The sequence below is a fragment of the Cydia pomonella genome, chromosome 2 (assembly GCF_033807575.1).
Source record: "Cydia pomonella isolate Wapato2018A chromosome 2, ilCydPomo1, whole genome shotgun sequence".
Taxonomy (NCBI): Eukaryota; Metazoa; Arthropoda; class Insecta; order Lepidoptera; family Tortricidae; genus Cydia; species Cydia pomonella.
In genome coordinates, this window is record NC_084704.1 from 31,503,636 (window position 1) to 31,520,801 (window position 17,166).

General features: G+C 40.4%; 2 protein-coding genes across 2 annotated transcripts in view; both read right to left on the reverse strand.

Annotated features, from left to right (window-relative positions):
- LOC133515356 (uncharacterized) overlaps positions 1 to 17,166 on the reverse strand; it is a 131,055-nt gene that overhangs the window by 95,565 nt on the left and 18,324 nt on the right. The window lies entirely within an intron of this gene.
- Positions 5,718 to 9,623, reverse strand: LOC133515523 (uncharacterized). Its single transcript, XM_061848068.1, has one exon. It carries the CDS (start codon positions 9,621 to 9,623, stop codon positions 5,718 to 5,720), a length of 3,906 nt encoding a protein of 1,301 aa, XP_061704052.1.

Sequence of the window (17,166 nt, forward strand, 5' to 3'; positions counted from 1 at the left end):
CTGAGAAAAGATTAAACTAGCTCATTAAGTACTGCTTCAATAACTCCTAGTGTATATCTACAGTTGGAAAGACACAGACTAGTTGTCTAGGTAGTCGATGCATGTTCCTCTTTCATAATTGGGGCTATTTTTTTGTCATTCGGTTTTTTATTGAAATTTCCGCTCAAATTTTTATAGCATTTGACATAGTGTTATGTCAAATGCTATAAAAATTTGAGCGCACAGTAGTTCTCACTTTGCCTATGGCATGCACTGTTGTTTTACCAAAGATCCAAAACATTTTATCTATGTTTCTGTTTATTCCTATCATAAATCTTCAGGATTTCCCTATCTTCGTCAAGAATTTACTCGCATATGTTGCCAGGCAAGTATCATTTACAGTAATAAACACATGCTACATTATAAACATAGGTGTAGCTTGAAATCTGGTGCGGAAACACGGCTGCACGGAACTTCGGCTTATTCCAATTCCTACTAAGGACAGAGTCGATGTTCTGCCTTCTGTCGAAGTTTTATACTCTGCATTTCACTTGGCAACCAACGTTCGGCAAATTTTCATTATGATAAGGTTTTACTTAGCAGAATTATTGTTAAAGTAGATTATTTTTATGACATAAAACATTTGGAATAAATTTGACTCGCCAAATAATTCAATTCGCCAAATATTTATTAATACAATAACGCTTATTTAATTAGACGGAGTCAAGATAAGTGCGACGACGAGCGAAGCGAGGAGGAGCGTGTTAGGCTAACTGCGTCCAAACAGCGAAACCAAACAAGCGTGCCGCGGCAGCGGCCGGTGAGCGCCAGAACCGACTTTTTTGCATCGTATGATATTGAATTACAAAAATAAACCTTTTACGTTTTGTATTTTTTAAATTAGACTTGGGATGTCATTCACGTTGCGTTTAAAAAAGTGTATTTTAATATTGTTTGCCAAAGATACAGTTGCTGGTAGGTTGGAATGTTAAACGAATTACTCGTATTCTGTTGAGTTGCTACTTGATCATTCGGCAAAATGAAATTATGCGAATAATTGGTTGAGAAATGACATTAGGCAGAATTACTTTCGGCAGTGATTTACAGAAAATGCTCAGCGTGACCAGTATAAACGCTCCACTAATATAACTAATTTTATTTTCCTTTGCTAAGTCATCGCTACACGTCCACTAAGCAGAACATAGAAGAATTATTTATTTACAATAACAATATACATAATGGATAAGAAGATAACTATAACTAGCTTAAATCTAGCAGAACATTATTTTGGATTTTATCCCATTTCTTGAAGGTTTAGCTGTTCGAGGCAGGAAGTTACCGGAGAATTGATGTGGTGGTGGTGGGGGTTTGCTAACTGGCAGATAACAATGTTGACGACGGTGAGTTAGAACCGTCCCTATATTTAACATAGAAAACAAAAACTCACAATACTATATCCGACAAAACTTTCCCATGAGATATTTTGTAGACGAGACGTTTTGGTTAGGGTATTGAGAAGCATAGTTAGCGTAAGGGATACTCGTAAGGACATTTCACGAATCACAAATCGAGGTGTCATACTTAAACTGGTTTGCGTGTGTAGAAAGCAAAGAGAATACACGGAACAGGCATGCCCGGCCCAGTTAAACCTTTGTCCTATGAAAACAGTTTTCTTTGCTGTAGCCTAGTTTCCTCCAACTATTACAATCACGTCTTATTTTGTTATTTTAGGGCTTCTGTAGATTATTAACGAAATTATTATCGGATCAATTTTGATCCGCTTATTTATTCAGAATATTTTTATAGTAAGGAAAAGATTTGTTGGGCTCATTTTTATAGGACAAGGAAATACAAAATGAAGTGGATTATATATGTATATTGAATTAACACATATTTTTCACTGGTTCTTTGGTAAATATAAATAAAAATGTGACACAAATTTTCCATGTCATTATTTAAAACTAGAAAACGAATAAACCAAATTGCCTGAAGGTTTTAATACCGAACTAGTTAATTAATAAAGTATTTTTTTTTTCTCAGAATTTGATTAAATTTGGTGGATATATAGACTCCCCAATTCTATACTCGTACAATGTGTATGTAAGCGCATGTTTACTTTATGTATGTACTGCATAACCTTGCTATAAGTTACGCAAACGTATGGTATTTGCGTAACTCAACGGATAATTACATAATTTTATTGTGCCACATAGGGATTTAGTGTTTATTCCGCCTCCGCCCAAAATGAGGAGCTCTTCAAACTTAACAAATTTTATCAATATTCAAATCTACCGTAAAATACAACAAAATAAAAATCGGCCCACCAAAATTTGAAGCTATTACTTTCAGGTCGTCGTACACTCGGTCGGGTACATTCGGGTGGGAACTGCAGCAGCGGTGACTGTTGCGGCCTTACTGCTACCAAACATCTGCTACGGTGTTAATGAGAGAGATGTCACCATCAATTTACTTGATTAAATGAATAATTTTATCAAGAAAATTGTTGGAAGGAGTCGTGTCATGCAGCTAGAGTTGCCATCCGAGTGTCACCTTTACTTATTTATTTATTTACTTCACCTTTATTGCACTAAAGAAAACCTCATAGTAGAAAAGGCGACGTAATGCCATAAGACATTCTATTATGTTTATATGTTGATCAGATCAAACTAGAATTAGCAACAACACGGCTGTCCCTAGTTAATTATTTTCAAATTTCCAATTACTATTAGACCACGTCGCGCCTTCAAAGTATTTGGTTCCAGTTTCTGCCCAGAATTAATAATTAATTTAGAAGCCAGTACCTAAATTACTCTAGAAAAGGGTTGGTAAGCCATTATCAAAAAAGTATTAAGCGTAGGCGGTACTGGCGTTGGTTTTGTGCTAATCTAGACAACTTTAATGTGAAAATCAGTTAGGATGTAGACTGTTATTTTCAATGACCTCCTTAGGATGTACTAGTATGTATGTATGTATGTCACTTTATTGCACTTAAACAGGTTAACATAAAACAGACAAAACTAAACAAGAAAAACAAATGTTATGTACAAAGGCGAACTTATCCCTAAAAGTACTACTAGTACTAGAGTACTACTAGACTAGTAAATGAAAACTCAAACTTTTTGGTATTTCCCTTGAGATTTTAACACGAGAGTTTTGGTGATTTGTTTTGAGATTTGTGCTATCAAAGTTACACTGTAGGATATATTCATTCTACTTATACCTGTACCCCTAGTGTAAATAAATTCGATTTCGAAACGTGACGTACGCGTTTGCGTTTAGTCTCATTTTGTATGTGATTTAGAAAGAGCGCGCCAAGCGGGACGTATTGGAAACTCAAAATCCTATACAAAATGACACTTAACGCAAACGCGTTCGTCACGTTATGATGTCGATAACACTTACACTAGGGGTACAGGATTGTATGATGATTAACGCGGGTTAAATGATGGTCGGTTGATGATATGACAGTTCATTTTTATATGAAGTAGCTGTCACAATGTTGTAGACATTTTTTGGAAGTTTAGCAAACTGATTTATTTAGAAACGTAACACTTAAGAAATACGGTAATAACATATTTCTTTTTATAACGCTAACGTTAAATTTCGCCCAAACAAAAGAAATTCGACGTGAAAGGTATAGGTAGTAAACGTCTGAATCGAATGTCTACCGTTTCCTGATGACCTCTACGCGGCAGGCGTTAGCAACAACCCTGCCTCTGAACGGTAATGACGGTTACAAAGTTCGCTCAACATTTTCAATGGTAAAAACAGCCTGGTCATTATCCCTTTTGACAAACAGTTAATCCGGATCGCGTGATGCGCAAATACGGGTTCAGTTAGAACCTTGCCGCTTCGACCGGCCTCAGGCGGTGTGGAATAAGTATCGTGGATTATAATGCTTTATATTATTGTAGATAGATACTTGTTTTAACTCGGACGAAACAGACACTTTATTATTAAACTGCTTTATTATTCCAAACTAAAATGGAGTTGGGTGGGACACGTTTCTAGGCTAGATGGCAGGTGGACCAGAATGTTAACGGAATGGTGGCCACTTTTGGATGAAAGCAGCTCCTGGCGTCCGTTGGCTCGTTGGGTGCACGATATTCGGAAGACTGCTAGTCATTTCTGGATGAGACTAGCTCAGGACCTGGACAAGTGCCGTACTATAAGAGAGGCCTATGCTCAGTGGTGGACGTTAAAGGGACGTATGATGATATTATGAAGCGTTTACAAAGAGAGTGACGCAGTGGCTTACTTGATCAAATAACTCTCGATGCGACGCGGCGCGGCAACGGCATTCGCGTTCACAACGAGATCGCCCACGCAGGACACTTCCATAGGTATCAAAGGATTGAATTCACCTGCGCCGCGCTGCGCTGCGCCGTTTCGCGTTCGCGAGTTATTCGCTCACGTAAGCCAACACCTGAGGTCACACATATGTAGGTGTAATATAACAGGTAAAATTCTACACCGCTAACAGCAATAGATTCTAAGTTGCATCTTCGGTTATTTTATGCTATAAAAGCCTATGATCCCCAGCTAAAATATTTTGTATACGTGTTGAATTTTCACGAGCACTGGTGGACGTAATTAAAATAAATGATGGAGCTCCCATACAAAATTTGTATAGGAACATCTATGTATAGTGACCACGAGTTGCCTTATATCTTCTTATGTATACTCTATCTAGCAGTTAAGGCGGTCTGTGGATCGGCTCCTGACCTTGTGGAATTTATCTTGGATTATAATGATTGATATAGATACTATAGATAGTAACTGGGTCACACACATTTTATAGTATGTATTAACTCATTCGCGTCTTTTCTGAAGAGGTCTTAAGGGAATCAAAAGCTAATTTTTACGCTGCACCCTTACATGTATGATACATTTTTTTAGTACTTGAGGAACACGGGATATATATGTCCCAGAGTCGTAAACTTTTATTATTTTGTCCACAGAAGTGAAATTTTTCTAAAATGTGCTTGATCCAACTTTATGCTTAAATGTGGAAAAGCGTGAAATATTCGTAAGAGCTGGGAATGAAGTAATTTTACAAGTAATGTTATTGTTCAATAGCGAGAGAGTGGACTGTAATTCGAAAAAGGGGGGCGATAGGGAATGAAATTTAGGGGCCGGTTGAGCAAGAAAGTTGTGACATATTAAAATTAGAATATTAAATTAAAACTAAAATGTGAAATAGTGTAGGGCGAAGTTACCTTTCAGTCCGGGAGTTGTGGGGCTGAATCGTTGGTCGCCGTTGAAGACCGCTGGTGGTGATTCTGGCTGTCCTTGTCGCCAGCTAGAAGTAAGCTCAGAACCGTTACCTTGAGTCGTCCAACTTAGACCTCGGATTTTCCACTTCGCGGATGTGCCTGGTGTCCTTCGTCCACACAACACTGAGTCTAAATGCTAGAGACGTGATTGGCAGTAGTGCTTTCAATAAGTTGCGAAAATTAGCGAGAACGACGAAATACGATGTTAACTAGTGGTAGGTTGATGACACACTGACTCTGACGTGTCTATGACAGAGCAATATTCAAATTCCAACTGTGAGCTGGTGTTGCCACAGTAAATACGAGAAAATCTTATAGAATACAAGGCCAAAGCTGGACATTCCGCCCACCAAAATGCATTTGTATTTTGACTAAGCGAAAAGAACAATAAAAGTGAAACAAGTGCGATAATATTAAAGCTAAACGAAGAATGGACAACACAAATGTAGCGCATTAAAGCGACTACGCAGGTAGTGGACACAGCTTGACCACAGGCCGTTTGTACAACCCTGTGGCAGTGCGCACAGTAACCACACGACAGATCCCGTCAGATCCGGGGTGTGTGTCGATAATGCGACCCAGGGGCCACTTCATTGGGCTCGTCTGCTCGTTTACAACGAGCACAAGTGTGCCAACTTGGACGTTAGGGTGTCTGTCGTGCCACTTCATCCGCTGCTGGAGAGTATGCATATACTCCTTCGACCATTTGTTCCAGAAGTCCTGGTGCATCTTCTGAAGCAACTTCCAGCGTTGGAGAGGGCTAACCCGAACGTCTGAGAAGTCTTCCTCAGGTACGACCGATAGGGGTTCCGTGGTGAGGAAATGACCCGGTGTCAAGGCCGACAGGTCGTTGGGGTCGGTGCTGAGAGGAGTGAGTGGCCTGGAGTTGAGTAAAGCCTCGACTTGGGCTAAGATCGTCGAGAATTCCTCGTATGTCAACCTTTGGTTCCCGACGACACGCGACAAGTGTGTTTTAACAGCTTTAATTCCAGCTTCAGCGAGTCCTGAAAAATGTGGGCTACCCGGCGGGTTGAATTCGAAGTGAATTGTATGGTGTGCGGCAGCATCCTTCACTAGGCGTTGCAGGATGTTGTTCGCACCGACAAAATTTTTACCTTGGTCAGACACTAACCGGCTGCACCGACCACGGCGAGCGACGAAACGCCGAAGTGCGGCGAGAAAAGCATCCGAGGACAACTCGGTGACGAGCTCGGTATGAATGGCCTTTGTTGCGGTACAGACAAAGACGCAAATATAACCTTTGTACGTCTTGTTACCACGTCCGCGACCGAGAGCGATGTCGAAAGGCCCACCAAAGTCAACCGCTGCGCTCGAGAAAGCCTTCAGCTTGGATATTCGATACGATGGTAAGTCGCCCATGAGTGGCGCAGGAGCACCCGGTGGCCGCACCCGAAAGCACTTCATGCACTTCGATACAACTGCATAAATAGCCCGTTTCGGACACATAATCCAGAAATGTTGCGCTAGCAAGTTATGAAGTGTTTGGATGCCTGGATGCATGAATCGCTTATGATAATCATCGATAAGAAGGAAGGTCAGCCGATTGTCGCGAGGTAGAAGCAAAGGATGCTTCACGTCGAAGTCGAGAGAAGCTCGCGACAGGCGACCGCCCACCCTCAAGAGACCCGCGTCATCCATGAATGGGGACAGTTTTCTGAACGCTTTTGGGAGAGAGTTCGAATGATTGTTCAAAATGATTTCGATTTCCTGAGCGAAGCTGCGCTGCTGCACGAAACGTACAATAACCATGAGTGCCTGCTTTATTTCGATAGATGTTAAAGGACCGCGTAGCCACTTCCCGGCCGTTTTTCGGTTCTTCGCGTTATTCGCGAAGCGACAACAATAGGCTAAAACACGTTGAAGTGTTCTTAACGACGAAAACTTCTCCAGTAAGTTGTCGATTAGTGCATTGTCATTGGACACTACGAGGACTGTAATCTTTTGCTCATCATGGAGAACGTCCCTATCTGGCATCAGCACTGACTTAGGCCAGCTCTCAGTGGGGTGCCTGAGCCAATCAGGCCCGTTCCACCAGCAAGTTTGGTTGACTAAATCTTGGGGAAGCAAACCACGCGATCCGCAGTCGGCTGGATTGTCAGTGGTTCTGACATGATGCCAAGAATCGGGAGGAATAACGTCTTGGATATGACTCACACGGTTGGCCACGAACGTTTTCCACCTGGACGGACACGACTTAATCCAGGTCAACGTCACACTTGAGTCCGACCATGCAAAGATTCTGTCTACCGAGTGGAAAGGCTTCAAAGCCTCCACGACCGAAGCCATCAAGTCAGACAGCAGAACCGCTGCGAGCAATTCGAGACGCGGCACCGACAATTTACGCAATGGCGCGACCTTGGACTTAGCACACACGAGCTGTACGTCGACGTCACCCTCCTCAGTTTCGGTACGGCAATAGATTACGGCACAGAAGCCACGTTCTGACGCGTCGCAAAATCCGTGGAGATGTAGCACGTCGAATTTCCCGACTAAACGGCGTTGCACAGCTACAGCACTCAGCGACGAGAGTTGAGTTTTGAATTCCTGCCATTCCAGCCTGATGCTTTCCGGGACATCTCCATCCCAGGAAACGCCCGAAACCCAAAGCAATTGCATCAGATACTTGGCGAGAAATGTTACAGGCGAGAGGAAACCTAATGGATCGAAGATTCTAGCTATCTCCGACAGAATGGTGCGCTTGGTGCACCGACCGTTAGGAGCAGCGGCGACACGAAACCGGAAAGAATCTGATTGAGGTTGCCATAGCAATCCCAATATCTTTAGAGAAATGTCAGTCATTTCTTCGAAATGTTTAAAGTCTTCCGAGTACAGGTCAGAAGACGGAAGACTCTCCAAGAACTCACTACTATTGGAGGTCCACTTCCTGAGGTGGAAAACCCCCGACGACAATATTTTCGTAAGGTCCGCCTGAAGCGAACGCGCCTGCTCGACAGAATCCGCTCCGGTGACGACGTCGTCGACGTAGATGTCACGAGCGAGAACAGTTGAACCACTTGGGTATGCGGCTGCAGAATCACTGGCAAGTTGAGCCATTGTACGAAGAGCTTGGAATGGCGCAGCAGAAACCCCGTAGGTTACCGTTTTAAGACGGTAGTCGCGCACAGGACCGACAGCAGAAGGGCGCCACAAAATGCGCTGAAATTCAGCGTCTTCATCAGAGACCAGGATCTGCCTGTACATCTGTTTCACGTCACCTGTGAAGACGACGGCATGCCAGCGAAAACGTGTGAGCAGATCGAAGATGTTGGTCTGAAGCTTGGGCCCAGCGAGAAGAGTAGCGTTCAAAGACACCTCGTTGGCGTCCTTAGCGCTTGCGTCGAAAACCACGCGAAGAGGAGTGGTGACGGAATCGCGCAGAATTCCATGGTGAGGTATGTAATAGAAGTGGCCTTCACTTGTGGAAGGAGGTTCCACTTCTTCCAAGTGACCACGAGCCTCATAGTCATCCATAAATTCCACATACGCCCTTTTGAACTCGGGGTTGGAGTTCAACTTGCGTTCCAACGACGTGAGCCGCTTGAGAGCAATTTCACGCGAATTGAGGAAGGTAGGTTTGTTCGCGGGATCGACAAATGGTAGTGGAACTACGAACCTGCCTTCTTCATTGCGATAGTATTTTTCAAGAAAATAGTCCTCGCAGCGTTGGTCCTCCTCAGATACGAAAGGTTTAGTCGGAGAACTAACGTTTTCTAATTCCCAAAATTTTTTTATAGAATCATCAAGCGACAAAATCTGCGAAGGACTCGACACGAAAAAACAATGATTTTTATTGTTACGATACGATACGAGAGCGCTTGTTGTGAGCTGACTCCCGTCACACTCACCCATAACGACCCATCCATAGATGGTTTTCAACAGAGTAGGCTGTCCAGGCTCCCCGCGCCGTATACCGGGCAACAACGACGAAACGAAGACCTGTGCGTTAAGTAACAGGTCCACCGGCGCCGGACGGGCGAAACCAGGATCAGCCAGCGATAAATTCCTGATGTGCGACCACCCCGACGAATCGACAGGTTGAGGAGGTTGGTCGGCACATACCGGCGACAAAACGAAAGCTTCGAGTTTAGTACTCAGTGAAGAGGGTTCATTTCCCATTGGCTTGACCTCACATGATAGTGCGCCAAATGTTTGATATGGCGAATTGCCAATGCCAAACACAGTGTGTTGTCCAGAAGTTTCAAACCCTAGCATTTCTGCACAGGATTTTGACATGAAATTGCATGCACTAGCACCATCCAAGAGCGCCCGCACTGGGCGGAAGACACCAGAACTGTCCCGAATTAACACCTGGGCAGTAGCGAAGAAGATTGTATTATCTCCCGCCATAGCAGCTAAAACTGTGTTATTAGTACTACTACTCATGCCATTGCTAGACGGTGCAGTGGCAATCTCTGTGCCCGTGGGAGCTTCCACACTCTTTGTGAAATGCAATAAGTTGTGGTGCGAGCGATTACACACACTACAGCGAGAAGCTCGACAAGTTTTCACCCTATGTGCATTTGAGAAACATAAAATACACAAACCCTTCTCCTTAACAAAATTAAACCGGCCATCATTATTGAGATTTATAAACTTGTTACATTTATCGAGACTATGTTGACCCGAACAAAAAACACAACTTGGTGTTGATGTAGTCGAAACGACAAGGGCCGTTTTGTTTTTGGTTAACGGTTTAACATTCTGAACTTGAGGCCTAACACTAACACTGGAGTTTTCCAAAGCCCTGCTCCGCTTTTCAATAAAGTTTTTTAATTCCTCAAACTTTGGAACTTCAGTATTGGAAGCGAGTTGTAACTCAAATGCTTCTCGGGTAGCGACATCTAACTTTGCCCAAAGCAAATAATATAACATAAAATTCTTGTCGGGGAGGTTAAATTTTGACAAAATAGTTAAATTCTCATTAAAAGTTCTAAAAAACCCTTTCCAAATCCATTTTTGTTTTGACTGGCTCACAATTTAGCAGTTTTTCATAGTACATGACAGCAATTTGCCTCTTCCTATCATAATAGTTGGACAGTGTTTCATATGCACTGCTGTAATTGTCACCTGACAAAGGAAAACTTTTTATTAAATCATGTGCGGAACCCTGAACGCTTGATAGAAGGTAGTGCAATTTCTCCACATTACTAATATTGCTCCGACTATGTATAAGGGAATCAAAAAGCTCCTTAAAAGACACCCAACTTTCCAGTTTCCCATCAAAAGGCGTAATCGATATTTTTGGAAGCTTAGCTAAATTATTCCCAAGCGTTAAAGATTTCACTTCAGGCTTATCACTTATTTCACTTCTAGCCATTTGTCTCAACCTACATTTTACGGATTTTAGCTTACTTTCAAATTCCTTGGTGACTTCATACTCCTCCACACGTTTTTCAGGTTTCAGTGGACGTAAAATCCGTAGTTGTGCTTTGTGAAAGTCCTTTTCTATATCCTTGATGTCTGATTCATCATACCCTTTCAAGTCGGAACCCTCAATATTTTCTAACCGAAAAATAGCGTAACCTCGCGCGACATGGAACATGTCTACTGTCGCGGGATCCGTGTCACTATCACCATGTACACTCATATTGTTTTAAGTGCAATTAAAAACACTAAAACGGCGAAAAACTCAAACTTAATTGCAAAATTAATTCAATAAAAACGAAGTACTACTGACTGATACTAGTGACATTGACAGTTGACGTTAACCCTTGACAACTATGAGAATGTTGCCAGCAATATTAACCACGAGTGAACGAATGATTTACTAAAAGCACTACTACACGGCCACCAACTTTCTTGCTTACCCTCGACTTTTTTATAAGTGTACCCTAAATTTTGAATTAAACAAATGATATGACCAAACAAATTTGAATAAGCAACAAACAACGAGAAACGAAAAACCAAAGGTCACTTTTCAAATTATGCGGATCGAAGGCCAAAATGTTCAATAGCGAGAGAGTGGACTGTAATTCGAAAAAGGGGGGCGATAGGGAATGAAATTTAGGGGCCGGTTGAGCAAGAAAGTTGTGACATATTAAAATTAGAATATTAAATTAAAACTAAAATGTGAAATAGTGTAGGGCGAAGTTACCTTTCAGTCCGGGAGTTGTGGGGCTGAATCGTTGGTCGCCGTTGAAGACCGCTGGTGGTGATTCTGGCTGTCCTTGTCGCCAGCTAGAAGTAAGCTCAGAACCGTTACCTTGAGTCGTCCAACTTAGACCTCGGATTTTCCACTTCGCGGATGTGCCTGGTGTCCTTCGTCCACACAACACTGAGTCTAAATGCTAGAGACGTGATTGGCAGTAGTGCTTTCAATAAGTTGCGAAAATTAGCGAGAACGACGAAATACGATGTTAACTAGTGGTAGGTTGATGACACACTGACTCTGACGTGTCTATGACAGAGCAATATTCAAATTCCAACTGTGAGCTGGTGTTGCCACAGTAAATACGAGAAAATCTTATAGAATACAAGGCCAAAGCTGGACAGTTATCAACGCATTTCCTGAGTCACTTTTATAGCCCCACCGGTGGTAGTAAAAGCCCCAAGAGACATGATATCGCTTAATGTTTACTTTACCACCCTTGGTGTGCATTTCATTGCTGAAAACATTATTATCTATTTTAAATAACTTTGCAATGAGCTTTTTAACGAATCAAAACCTTTAGTAAAAAATATTCAAGTATAAAATAAAGGGCACGAATGTACCAAGTACTTTTATTACGAAAAATGTTATAACCCCTTATTTCATGGGCTTATCTCAATTACATTTAATTGTTATGTAAATTGTACCATTTGGAGCGGCAAATTTTAAGCCCGGAATGGTGAATCTTAACACTACGGATAACTTGCGTGGGCTCCGCACATCGAAAACAATCAATGCAATGGCCTCCTATTCAGTAGGAAAACTATCATAAAGTTAGTATTCCATCGACATGTCTTTTTTATTTATTTTAATACTTAATAACATAGTAGATCAATTAGCTCCGGCTTGCGTATCGCCCGCTTAAATGTTGGATGGCGCCACTGATTAATTTTGTAACTATTATAATGGGTACCACGTACAAAAATACTTTTGTATTTTTCATGTAAATGTCCAACACGTTATTTCTATGGTATTTCCTGTTCGTTGAGTTAAACTCTTTATGAGCCGATCCCTAAGTTAATCAGCTCACAAATATCTGTGTTCATCACACAAATAAATGCCCTTACCGGGATTCGTACCCGGGACCATCGGCTTCATAGGCAGGATCACTACCCACTAGGCCAGACTGAAATAGAAACTGATATTGAAACCATATCAATTTATTAGTCTGGAAACTATTTTTGGAATTTAGATTGTAAATATCAGTGAGTTGATGTAGAAGCCAGGTCCAACCTGCAGTGTGTTAGAGCGCGTAATATGTCACTGATCCGTGATAACGCCGCCATAGAAGAACTAGACAAGTCCCCGCATTCTACTATAAATAGAAGCTGGTATATAATTGTTGGGCTGATTGTATCATTGCGTTGACGTAAATGGCTTCAACTTTCGACTGACATTTTCTGCATTAGATTAGAATGCGGTCTAAATCCGTGATAACACAGCCATAGAGGAACTAGACAACTAAATAGACTCTGGTATCGTGCTGACTGTATCAGTGAGTTGCTGTAGAAGCCAGCGGTGGCAGCATGATTCCATTTTTATCACTTGTCACTATGCCCGTTACCTTTCGCGCTTACATACTTGTTAGAACGTGACAGGCATGGTGACAAATGATAAATAGCCGACCATCTTAGCCCTACAGAAGTAGTGATCCGTGATAACACAACCGTAAAAGACCTAGACAAGTTCCCTATTATACTACAACGTACATTGTATAAATAGGCGATGGTGTCGAGTTGATTGTATCAGTGAGTTGATATATCTAAAATCCAGGTCTGACCAGCACTGCTACAATTCACCTGCCCCTAAAAACTCGGTTACCTAGCATTCTCAGAAAAATCACTAGAGTAGCGTTCATGTGTTACTCTCGTTAGTAATACTGTCTTAATTAATCCACAACAGAACTAATTAGAAACATTGAACCTTTATCCACAGGAATTTATAATGACATTTGCCTGTATAGCGCATTCTGCTGCTCTTTCTAAATCTACTCCTTCCAAAAAATTTACATCGCTGTATCAAATGGCGCTACAGCAAGCCAGGCAAAGGCCACATGCATACTGGATATCCCGGCTTACATCTATGGTAATTCTGTGCCAAAACGTCACTCAAAAACGTCCACGAGTATTGAAAAGCATTCTAGAGCAACCTTTTTCGGAAAATTGAATATCATAATTCATAACTTTCATGATACTACTTTTAGTTCTACCGTTGCTTTCAAAAATGCGCAGTAAGTATACTCATGAACAGACTTCTGCTTTTGAGACTTAGAGCTTGTATAAAGTTAAAGACTTTAAATATTTTATTTATCAACCTTCGGTGGAACGGAACAAGAATAGGGAAAGCAAAGCGGTAGAAACTTGTAAATAAATTACCGGTAAAACGGATACCTGTTTTTCTCATAGTTAATATATACCGGTAGCATACCTAAATGAACAGTAACTTCAAGAAACGAAGTAAGGAAGAGCATTCTAACCCAAAGGCTTTACTTGGGTACTATTACTAGTACCTACACCCCAGAACTACTCATTCACAAGCTTCATCTCATAATTGTCTTCAAACTCTCTGAGTCCCACTGCCGAGCAAACCCTCCCACCTCTTCTAGCCATTTTCTCAAAAAGACGTCCCAAAGTCATCCCGACGTTGCCGACGAGCATATTCGCTTGAGTCTGAGGTCCCGTTATTATAAACCCTACAATGTAGATATTTTGCAGAATTGTACGCAAAGGAAGTCGCAGGCACAGTGTATAACTGAATAAAGCTGCCAACTATAGCTGGCACGCATCTAGTACCGGAGCCAGTCCGGCGGCATGGAGCTAATCCCTTTAGTGGCTAACGAACTGTCAGTACCTGCAGCGTACGTTCACCGGGTTTTTAACCGGTATAACTAGGGTAGAGAATTTATAAAGCGTTTAAAATGTAATATGCTTTTTTGTTCTAGTATTCCCTTATACTCGTGCTCGTAGAAAAATCATTAAAAACATCTAGAGAGAAACTGAAAACTTGTGCGTTTTGTACGCAAATCTAATTATTTATGAAAACAGTAAATAATAGATCGAGAAGAAGAGGTAAATCATCATTCGTGAAAAGTATCAATAACTGAACAAAAGATGTCACTACATATTATGTAGAACAGGTTAAATTGTGACTTTTTGGAAAAGGGTGGCAGATACTTTTGGCGTGTTGTTTTAACCGCTACTGTGAGGCTGGCTTGATTAATTAATATCCTTGGTAGGTACATGCTACATGTAGGATGTACATTTTCAACTATGTCCTTAACAAGAAAAAAGATTTCTGCTAGCGCAGTGGATGGCAGCCACTGGAACAAATGGAATTTTATTAATTGATATTGGATGATTTTTTTATGATAACGGAATCTATTGACTTTCAAATCAGAAGCTAACGGCTGCTGTTAGAATTTCAGCTTTTAATTTGTTCCTTTAAAATACAAAACTGCAATTATAAAGTAAAAATGGTGATGAAATAAACAATCCCGAGTATGGACACGAGTGTGTTGTAAGGTGACACTGAACACAATTTACGAAAAAGTCATTCCATTCACCTTTTTGTAATCTTAATTAAGTATTTTTACAAGATTTTATTAGAACCTAAAGACCCACTTCCCGATTTCCGATTGAGCTGAAATGTGGTATACATGTGTAAATCGGATGACAATGCAATATTATGATGACATGGAGCTGATCTGATGATGGAGACAGGGCGTGGCCCAATCGGTAATAAACAACGCAAACTAATTGTGTTTGAGGTTGTTATCTCGATGAGTATTAGTTGACTGTGGAAAGAAAACTACAGTCAGCGATATAAGCTTGTACCAGAATGATATTTTACCAAAAACTTATTTAAATATTTTAAAATATGGCTCACAAAAGTTGAATTTCGACAAAAACATATCAATATCTATCTGTAAAGAAACATTAAGCCGGATCTTCTATTGAACAAATAGACTAACGTAAATGTAATAGTAACATCAAAACATTTCACTGTATTTGATAGACTCTGTTAAAGGAATACTCGTAGCAATTCCGGAGCTCATCAAAACAATGGGTAAGTAAATAGCCCTTAGAGAAATAATGGCGCAGGTATTTTGGCTATTATATTCATAGTAGGTATTAAAGGTAATACTCATTTGTTTTACTAAAGGTTCGACCCCGCTCCGAAACGGTATTCAGATTTCAAAATCCCTTATGGTTTTGATATCGATGTCGTTCGGCGTTATTGGAGCGTGAAATGCACTGTTAAGTTTTTTATCGTATCATAATGTCGTAAACCTTGTTTTGTTTTAAATCGTATTGATATTTGTTTCTGAGTCATGAGTGTTTTCTATGTATCTGTATATTATATACACCGTGTTTTTATTGAATACCGTAAATCCGGGGTATGGGCGTTTAAGGAAATTAAATGGCATAGTTAATTTTCAAAAATATTTTTTTTTTATTAAACTGTTATTATTTGTTACATACATACTTATAGCGTTGTTAAAACACGGGTATTGCATTTAATTCAACCAAACAATCGAAAACTGTGACATATCAATGTCATTTAAAACATCGATCGGCTGAGATAGTACTTAATTTTAGTTGCAAATTTAATACTTATACTAAACATTAATCAATATGTTAACATGCCCTAAGGCAAGGATACATGCTCGTAAGGGCCTTATAAGAATTTTTTTTTATTAATTATCTCCGAATTGGAGTTAATTAGAATACCGGTGTCTTTGAGAAAGTTATTTAATTTAAGCTCAGGAATGCACCCTTGAAATTAACGGAAATCAAAATAAACACGGTGTATATCGTTGTCTAAGTACCCACAACACAAGCCTTATTGAGTTTACTGTGGTACTTTAGTCAATTTGTATAATAATGTCTATAATATTTATTTATAATAATGTTATTTTGTGGCTGGCAGGACAGGTAAGGACCGCGTCCGCTTGGAGTACCCCTTTTTAATTGATTTATTTATACTTTATTGCACAAAAGGCGAACTTAATGCCATGAGGCTCATCCAGTTAACCCCTTACATCTTATCGTCAAAAGGGACTATATATGTTGTCTTCGGCTTCGCGCACCGCACGCCTCTCATATGTCCACAGCGCTATTGTTCCGTGATGGGTTAATCAATAAATCAATATTTTTAATCAATAAACGTAGGTACACAGCATTTGTTAAACGTAGGTGTTACAATTTAGTACTTAGTATCAGTATGTAGTAGTATCAGTGTATTAGTACGGGTAAAGATGTATTTAGTGGCAACTGTATTGGTGTGGTGAATAATGAATAATATTATATTTAAAAATTACCTATCGTTTACGCCCATAAACCATATCAAATCAAATTGAAATTTTAAATGTAATATCGGCCTCTGGGCGTAGCTTTTGCTTAGGTATATTTAGATTTGAATAACAAATAAGCAACATGAGTAGGTTTATATCGATCACTTCGTCCAGTTTGTGTGATAGGTCACAGACTTACTTAATGGGCGTTAATAGTATTATCAAACCAAACCTACGCTACATTCCTGCCACCCTAATCTATTGATATCTTAAAGTACCTCTCTAACAATTTCAAAGTCTTTATGACATTAACATGACCGTTGTCTATTTTATTTTATTCATAATAGCTTAGTCACTTACCGTCACTCCATACTTTTGCGAAATGAATAGTAGCATAAGGTACACATATATCGAGCTGTGTTGTACGTTGTTGTAGATGGCGGCACGGC